General features: G+C 33.4%; 1 protein-coding gene across 3 annotated transcripts; it reads left to right on the forward strand.

The window, feature by feature from the left end:
* The first annotated feature begins 853 nt into the window (after positions 1-853).
* Positions 854-7,338, forward strand: tymp (thymidine phosphorylase). 3 transcript variants are annotated; one of them, XM_022749526.1, is made up of 11 exons: positions 867-870; positions 975-1,024; positions 1,703-1,826; positions 2,025-2,227; positions 2,517-2,615; positions 3,116-3,245; positions 3,329-3,447; positions 4,250-4,412; positions 4,634-4,861; positions 5,989-6,129; positions 6,222-7,338. In XM_022749526.1, exons 3-11 carry the CDS (start codon positions 1,709-1,711, stop codon positions 6,377-6,379), a joined length of 1,359 nt encoding a protein of 452 aa, XP_022605247.1. In that variant the 5' UTR covers positions 867-870; positions 975-1,024; positions 1,703-1,708; the 3' UTR covers positions 6,380-7,338. The 3 variants fall into 3 exon arrangements, with proteins under 3 accessions (XP_022605246.1, XP_022605248.1, XP_022605247.1); XM_022749525.1 differs by lacking the exon at positions 975-1,024 and having other exon boundaries at positions 854-886; XM_022749527.1 differs by lacking the exon at positions 975-1,024 and having other exon boundaries at positions 859-870.
* Positions 7,339-9,681: the final 2,343 nt, after the last annotated feature.

Consider the following 9,681-nt stretch of genomic DNA (forward strand, 5'->3'; position numbering starts at 1 on the left):
TGGTTCTTTTAAATTAAGAGTCAACAGGTTTATAACCTCTGACCTTGCTTGTCCAATAAAGTCTTGAAGTTGAGTTAATGACTAACGAGTTTCACTTCAATTTAGAAGATAAAAAACACCTTCACACACTTCAGTGACAGACATAGTGTAATATACTGTAAGTACAAGGATGGACATCCAGACCTCCAGGTTTACTCTAAATTTGTTATAAATTTACACCACTGAAGAAGAATATTGAATAAATCTAGTTTCAAGACGTGTTTTAGTTTATTTTAATTCTGTAAATAAACACAATAAAAACCTTGGGGAAGGTCGTATCATCGTATTGTCATCGAAGAATTGTTTTCATTATTGAGACATCTGACAGTTATTGTTTGTTAGTTTTATAATTAATAATTTTATAATTTATTTTACAAAATGTCAGGTTACAGTAAAAGCTTCATAAAGTTAACATGTTCAGATTCCTTTTTTGTGTGATCAGAAATAAAAAAATGTAATTATGAAATTAGCAAAGTTCAGTTTTAGAGATATGTAGATATGTATATATTACTAAAGCAACACTCTGTCTCTCTCTCTCTCTCTCTCTATCACACACACACACACACACACACACACACACACACACACACACAGACACAGACTCAGAGTGTGTGAAAGAGCAGCAGCTCATAAACTTCAACTTGACTGCAAAGTTAAACATGATGGTTTTTTGTGGACAATAAGTAAACCAGAGCTGAAACCTGATTGGCCCTTTGAACCCTTCAGTTCCTCCCCCTTTCTCTCCTATTGGTTGGCAGACTCAACCTGCAGCTGCTTTCTTATGAGCTGCAGGGTCACTGTCACTTCACAGACTGCAAACACCAGGACCAGGTACACTGCTCTGAAAGTACGTGTGTGTGTGTGTGTGTGTGTTTTATGTGAAGTCATTATATTTGAATGTGCGGAGTTGATTTTGGTTGATGTTGTTGTAACAGTAAGGGTTGGTGTCGTGGTTACAGTCTTCAGGGAGTCTGTCCAACTTTGGGTGTGTTTGAATCTCAAATCTGTTGTACAGTTAGTTTCTGTTATTGTTTGTTCTGTTTTTGAAGTGTTTATCTTGAACCTGGTTTCAGGTTTTAACGTGAGACATTGCAGGTTTTCGAGTTAAAACAAAAAAGTTTCTTGTAACCAAAGCAAAGAAAAACAGCAACAACAGGAGAAAATGAAACTAAACTGTGCAAGAAACCAAAAGCCAGATTTTGGTTATGGCACAGAATCAGATAAAATTGGCAGTTACTTTCATGACTCATTGATTTATTTTTTTGGCCAGTGATGTCATTTGGAAAATTATCTGAACCAGTTTTGAGTCATGAATCTGTTCATTTTTCAAAGTGATTGTATAAAGTTTTCTCAAACCAGACAGTAACTGGACAAAAACAGATGCTCGGTTTCTGTTGAGTGTGTTAGCATGCTAACATTTCCTCATTATCACTAAACACAAAACACAGCAGAGGATGATTGGAAGGTTGAAAATCATTCTCTCAAGACAACAAACTTAATGACGATTGTCCCGAGGCCTGCTGATCTGTCAGTCTGGATCAATGTGGTGTACACAAAGAGGGAAGAAAAAGAAGAAAAAGAAAGGCGATTATCTCTCAATTGATCAATTAATCAATTTATTGACTAATTGTTGCAGCTTTGATCGGATTCTTTTTTTTTTCAGGCCAACATGCTGTCGATTCCAGATCTGATCAAGAAGAAGAGAGATGGAGGAGTGCTGACTGATGAGCAGGTCACAACCTTCATCCGGGCTGTTACAGACAAAACCATCCAGGATTGTCAGACAGGTACGAACAACAGGTCCAACAGGTCCAACAGGTACAACAGGTCCAACAGGTCCAACAGGTCCAACAGGTACAACAGGTCCAACAGGTACAACAGGTCCAACAGGTCCAACAGGTACAACAGGTCCAACAGGTCCAACAGGTCCAACAGGTACAACAGGTCCAACAGGTACAACCTCTCTTATGTCTCTTTCTGTTAAGGGGCGATGCTGATGGCTATCTGGCAGAAGGGGATGGTTGTCAAGGAGACCGAGACCCTGACCAGAGAGATGATGAAATCGGGGGAAGTGATGTCATGGCCAAAGGAGTGGGCGGGGCTGATGGTTGACAAACACTCGACAGGTGGAGTGGGAGATAAAGTTAGCCTGGTGTTAGCACCTGCGCTAGCCGCCTGTGGCTGTAAGGTAGACCTGTTTAAACCATATAATTTATCAAATATTATCTTGCCTAGAATCAGATGAGGAGATCAATAAATAATCTGTTTTCTGTCCTGATTTGTCCTAATTTTAACCGAATTTCCAGTGCCACCGCCGCTGAATGCTGATATTCTCTGAAGCTGAAGTTCCTCTAATGACCACTAGATGGTGCTCAAAGAAAAATGTTGAAGTGAATAGTAATTACTCTGAATACATAAAATGTTAAAATTAAAACAGCACTCTTATGACGTCGTAACCTCAGGTGTGTCTTTGGCAGGTACCAATGATCAGTGGGCGGGGCTTGGCTCATACTGGTGGAACTCTGGATAAACTGGAGTCAATACCAGGATTCACCATTCAGCAATCAACAGAGCAGGTGCAACAAAACATTAATTTGCAGCCGGCCTACCCGACCTTGATTGCCATGGTTACAATGATAAACACGTGGACTGTACCGAGAGCAGCGTACTTACCTTTGTCACCATGGTTACTACAATAATGGTCATAGCTTGGTTAGGTTTAGGAAAAGACTGTGACTTGTATACAAACACTTTGTGCTGGTTATCATTGGAAATGTTTTGATACTAAGCCAATATCCTGTCACAGTTTTCAATAACGTAAATGTTTCTCTACAAACACCTTTTTGTTTCCCATTTAACAAACGAAAAACCAACATTCTCAACTATTAAAATACTAAACTCTGGAACTAGCTGACCAACTAATAAGTAAAGAAAAACAGCAACCTTTTGCTACTTGGACAGTTTACTCGAGACTTGATTTTCAGTTTCAGTTGTCACCAAAAAAAGTACTGTGGTGTGATACTGTGTGAATTTACATACCACAGTAACTGACGGTATTTAAATGCACTGGCTGCAGATTCAGAAGATTCTGGGCTCTGTGGGCTGTTGCATTGTGGGACAGACGGAGAGGTTGGTTCCTGCAGATCGAGTCCTGTACGCCCTGCGGGACGCCACCAGCACCGTGGACAGCTTACCCCTCATTACCGGTACTGGACTTGAACCTTACACTATTAACAGCAGTTCTACCTGTTGAATATGAATCTAAATCTGTGGTTGATTTATTTTTCAGGTTCTATTATCTCAAAGAAAGGTGCTGAGTCTCTGAATGCTCTGGTGCTGGATGTGAAGTTTGGTCGAGCAGCCCTGTATAAAGATCTGGACAGTGCTAAAGAACTGGCACAGTCAATGGTACATACATTAATATTAAAAAGCACCAGCTATTTAATGAATAAATAAATACAGCTATGAATCCTGAAATAAATAATTGAGGTAATAAATGTAGAAATATATATGAATGTAAATATAAATATATAAGGGAGTCGATAAATAAATAGTATTACAAATTAATGAGTAAATAAATAAATTACTAGCTTTTTATTTTAAAATAACCTTTTTATTTATTACAGGGGACTTTTATTTTATAATGCCACATTTATTTATTTATGGAGACTTTTATTTCCTAATGCTACATTTATATCCCAGCTCTTTTTATTTCCATCTGTTATATTCAAATGAGAGGCGTGGTTATCACACAGTTTCAGACCAAAGCAACAGCACCAGAACAGATAATAATAAATAAATAATAATGAATAAAAATGTAATTTTTTAAATAATAAGCAATTTATTTATTTATTCATTCATTCATTTATATAGCTATTTATATTTTTATTGACTCACTTATATACTTAAATTTACATTTATTCATATAATTCTACATGTATTTCCTAATTTATTTATTTCAGTATTTATTACATAGCTGTATTTATTTATGAACTTATTTATTTAATATTGATTTAGATGGTGTTCCATAGGCTGTACATTGTACCTTTACCTGTTTGTGCCAGACTCCAGCTATAGGTTGAGTGTACAGGATATCAAAACATTTGTCTAGTGCTCCTAATCACCAAGTAAATCATTGGTAAATATTTCTTTAAGTTTAACAATTTTAGGTTCATATAAAAACAAAAACATGTATTAATTATGATTTTAGGTGAACGTAGGAAACGGCCTGGGCATGCGTACAGGTGCAGTCCTCAGCTGCATGGATGCTACGATTGGTCGATGTGTTGGCAACAGTCTGGAGGTGATTGAATCTCTGGAGACGCTGAAGGGAAAGGGACCTGAAGACCTGATGGAGCTGGTTATTACTCTGGGTACTGCACATTACTCTGAACCCAATGCAAACAGGAGCTGCTAACAGCTAATTTAGTAAACTTTGCCAAATTATTTTTTAAAGTAATTTTTTTAAATTGTCAAAACACTTGTCTGAAAGCTGTTATTGCAACGTCCATGCATAGCACAACCTCTAAAAACAATCTATCACTTTAAGGTTTTCATCATAATGTAACGCACCACGCTGCCTGTGTTTCTGTAGGCAGTATGCTGCTGATGATGACTGACTTGGTGCCAAACCTATCAGAAGGCAGAAAGAAGATTTCTGATGCTGTGACTGGTGGAGCAGCTCTGTCCAAGTTCCAGGCCATGATGGAGGCTCAGGGTGTCACCAAGGACGTGGCTCAGTCGCTGTGCTCCCCCCACACAGATTATCACCGTGTCCTGAGAAAAGCTGCCCATCAGACCGAGCTGATCACTCCTGCAGATGGTAAAAAAAAAATTTGGCCTGTTGTTGTTTATTAAAATCAGCCTTGCAGAGGCTTGGACATAATAATCCATCACAATCAACACATACAAACTAGACTTTACATTTATTGCAGAGGAACTTTTAATCACAGCACAGCACAGTATTCACTAATATTAGCATTAACCTTCACTCCAATGCCACAGATTAAATATCTGGGTGTGTTTTGGGAAAATCTTGGATATTTAATATTAGTATTTATGTATATTACTATATTATCATTTATAAATATATATGTATATATATATACATATATATTTATATTATTTCTACAATATTAAAATTTAACATATTTATATTTATCTTTATTGCAGAGGTTTCAACAATAGCATTAGCAATAATGCTACTGTTATTAACAATTATATATTTATTTACATATACAATATATTTATTTACTTGTACTTACATAATTACATAGTTACTCAATTAAGTATTTATATCTGCACATTTCTCTCTATATTTATTTTTTACTTACTACACACATATATTTAGTAATATACATTTCTTAAATACTTATATATTACATATGATTTACATACAAATATATATTATTATAATATAATATCTTACAATATCTATATATTTTTATTTTCTTATATATTTACACTTACATTTTTAGTTACTAAAGCACTTTTATATTTACCAACTTATATGCTTATTTACATACTATATGTGTGTGAGTGTGTGTGTGTGTGTGTGTGTGTGTGTGTGTGTGTGTGTGTGTGTGTGTGTGTGTGTATATACACATATATATTTACTAGCTTGCATACTTATACTTTTACTTATTTGTTCTTACTATTCGATACTTATTGTATTTACTAACGTGTATTTTACTTATGGTCATAAATTTACTTACTTAACATTTTTACTACCATATGCACTTAAATATTAACTAACATACGTATATTTTTACATTATGCAGTCATATATTTACTTACTTACAATTTCAAAAATTTTAACTTAATCTTGACATTTTCTGACCTGACTAAACTTGATTCTTCAGATCATTAACATTAATTAATGTTGATGTGACTGATGGATAATAGACCGCTGATTATTTATGAATGGAAGTTTTCCCTCTCTCTCGGCAGGTGTGGTCGTAGACGTGGACGGTTTGGTTTTAGCTGAAATTCTTCACAAGCTGGGGGCGGGACGATCAATGGTCGGAGAACCTGTCAATCACAGTGTGGGGGCGGAGCTGCTGGTGTCGCTAGGTCAGAAAGTCGAGAAAGGTGAGAGGTCACAGATGATGATGATGACAATGATAGACTACGACGACGATGATGATGAGAATCCTGACCATGTTTGATGTTTGTATTTTCAGGCGTCCCCTGGATGCGGCTTCATTATGAGTATCCAGCTCCGACTCCAGACCAGATACAGCAACTGCAGAACGCTCTGAGTCTGGGAACAGACAAAAACAAACCAACACAACAAAAACAAACTCTGGTGAAAGAAGTTCTGCTGCCACAAAACAAATAAATGTATTACTACAAAATTACTAATAAACAAAACAAGAAATGGAGGCACCAGGAAGCAACATTTATATCCTTTATCCTTCCTATGAGGTGGATTTTCAACAAAATGGCAACACAAAAGTTGTTCTTATTAAAATGCAAAATAACAAGTGTCTCAGCACATTTTAAAAGTTTGTAATTCACATCACAAATGAATAGATTGTAACATAAAAACAAAATATAAAAAAGAAGTATTCAGATATATATAGTAATACTGCAATGTAGAAAAACTGTTAAGTCCTGCAAATGTTAAGTCCAAAATTTTATGCAAATAAAAGTACAAAAGTATTCTAAATATTAATATAAATTTTAAATATACTGAGCGTAAAAGAAGTGATTACGCATGAGTGGCTTATTTCAGAATAATTATCTTCATGTGTTATAATTATTGATACATTACATGTTGCAGCTGGTAAGGACAGAACTTTATAAACAGCTGTTAGGTTTAACCAATAATAAGGCATCATAATGAATACATTTTTTATATGAGTTATTATTGATCTGACATAAATCTGACATTGAAACATTGATCTTAACATAAAAAAAACAACAGCTGTAAAACAAATGTAGTGCAGTAAAAATTTGACTCTAAAATGTGGATTTCATAGAGAGATTTTTTAAAAGTCCAAAGGTTTATTATTTCCATTTCTACAGTTTCCTTTACTTCTGACATCCAGTTTCTACATGAACTGAAGCAGGTTATTTGTTTCATCTCTGCAGTTAAATGTCCTGTAAAGATATTTGTTAGACATGTGACCTCAAATGCATATATGACTAAAATATCGCATTTGGTTTAATTTGAACTATTTTCTTATTAAAAATTTTTTATCAATTGCCAGATTGTTTTGAATGAATGATTCATGTTCTTTTCTCCTGTTCTCTATCTTTGATTCAATTGATATTGTATATTAACCATGTTTTCAATAAAGAATTAGTATTCTCAACTGTTTAGAATTTAGTGTTTTATGTATATTTTCATCATCTATTGACTGTCGGATGTTTTGAATAAAGGGCGTAAGTTTGCATATGGATGGTAGAGACATGTCCCTACCAATATTTAAGTGAAATCATTTGCACTATGTTTGCAGTCATATTAGATCATTCCAATGTGCCCTGCAAGAGGCTGCGTCTCCAAGACAACCGATTTAGGCAAACTAGCGTTTGATTGCCTGTAAGGGCTGGGGTTGTCTGAAGGCTCACATCATGGGAGAATATCACAGTGATACCTGCTATACTATGATTTTTCTATGCCTAACTGTAGTATGACATTTTTATAACTATACTATGTCGTTTATATACCTTACTATACTATGACTTTTTTATGACCTTTTATGCCTTAGTATACTATGATGTTTTTTTCACTTTTTATTATTATTATATTGTGATGTTTTTATGTGTTGTTGCTGTTTACACCTTACTTTACTATGATGCTTTTATGCCTTATTATACTATGTCATTGTTATGACTGTTTTTATGAGTTTTTATGCCTTTTTAAGGTTTTTCACTTTACCCTTTAAATGACTCTGAAAATTGTAACATGTGACACTCATTTAAATCTTCTTTTAAATGTCTACCGATTTAATGATTTATTATTTTATTGATTAATTTATCTAATTTTGCAGCAATGTTTTTAATGTTTTTCATTTAGGATCAATGGTTTCAACGTTGTTTTATGTTCATTTTATGTCATATCTTTGTTGTAAAGCACCTTGTTCTGCATTTCTTGTGTGAAAATTGCTACACAAATAAAGTTTATTATTATTATGCCTTGCTATATACCGTGTCGTTTTTGTGACTATTTACACCTAACTTTAATATGACATTTTTATGCCTTACTGTAAAATGATGTTTTTATTACTTTTTATGACATTCATACCTTACTATACTATGAGGTTTTTGTGACTTTTTACACCATATTTTATTATGATGCTTTTATGCATTACTATATTATGTTTTTTTAATAGCTTTGTATGCCTTACAATACTATGGCATTTTTATGACTTTTTATGCCTTACTATACTATGTCATTTTTTTGAGTTTTTATACCATACTATACTATGAAGTTTTTTTGCCTGATTATACTATGTCATTTTTATGACTTTTTATGACTAACAATATTATGTCATTTTTTTTACTTTTCATGCCATACTATTATACTATGATGTTTTTATGCCTTACTATACTATGTCGTTTTTATGACTTTTTATGACTAAATATATTATGTTGGTTTTTTTTTTCTTTTTATGCCTAACCATACTATGTCCTTTTTTGTAATTTTTATGCTATACTATACTATCGCATTTTTATACTTTACTATCCTATAGCGTTTTTATGCCTGATTATACTATGTCGTTTTTATGACTTTTTATCCCTTACTATACTACGACGTTTTATTGAGTTTTTACAACATACTATACTATGACGTTTTTTTGAGGTTTTACAACATACTATACTATGGAGTTTTTTTTAGTTTTCATGCCTTACTATACTATGACATTTTTATGAGTTCTTATGCCTTACTATACTATGACCTTTTTTTGAGTTTTTACACCATACTATACTATGACTTTTTTATGACTTTTTATGCCTTACTATACTATGTCGTTTTTATGCCTTACTATACTATGACGTTTTTTTGAGGTTTTACAACATACTATACTATGACGTTTTTTTGAGGTTTTACAACATACTATACTATGACGTTTTTTTGAGGTTTTACAACATACTATACTATGACGTTTTTTTGAGGTTTTACAACATACTATACTATGACGTTTTTTTGAGGTTTTACAACATACTATACTATGACGTTTTTTTGAGGTTTTACAACATACTATACTATGACGTTTTTTTGAGGTTTTACAACATACTATACTATGACGTTTTTTTGAGGTTTTACAACATACTATACTATGACGTTTTTTTGAGTTTTTACACCATACTACAGTATACTATGACTTTTTTTGAGTTTTTACACCATACTATACTATGACTTTTTTATGACTTTTTATGCCTTACTATACTATGTCGTTTTTATGCCTTACTATACTATGACTTTTTTTGAGTTTTTACACCATACTATACTATCACGTTTTTTTGAGATTTTACACCATACTATACTATGGAGTTTTTTTTAGTTTTCATGCCTTACTATACTATGACATTTTTTTGAGTTTTTACACCATACTATACTATGACTTTTTTTGAGTTTTTACAGCCTTACTATACTATGTCGTTTTTTTGCGTTTTTATACTATGACTTTTTTG

The sequence above is a fragment of the Seriola dumerili genome, unplaced genomic scaffold (genome assembly GCF_002260705.1).
Source record: "Seriola dumerili isolate Sdu_G_001 unplaced genomic scaffold, Sdu_1.0 BDQW01000138.1, whole genome shotgun sequence".
Lineage (NCBI taxonomy): Eukaryota > Metazoa > Chordata > Actinopteri > Carangiformes > Carangidae > Seriola > Seriola dumerili.

Coding starts and splice junctions, on each gene's coding strand:
- tymp (XM_022749525.1), top strand. CDS start 1,709: ATGCTGTCGATTCCAGATCTGATCAAGAAGAAGAGAGATGGAGGAGTG. Junction 2,228..2,516: donor TAGCCGCCTGTGGCTGTAAG/GTAGACCTGTTT, acceptor TGTCTTTGGCAG/GTACCAATGATCAGTGGGCG. Junction 4,413..4,633: donor GGAGCTGGTTATTACTCTGG/GTACTGCACATT, acceptor GTGTTTCTGTAG/GCAGTATGCTGCTGATGATG.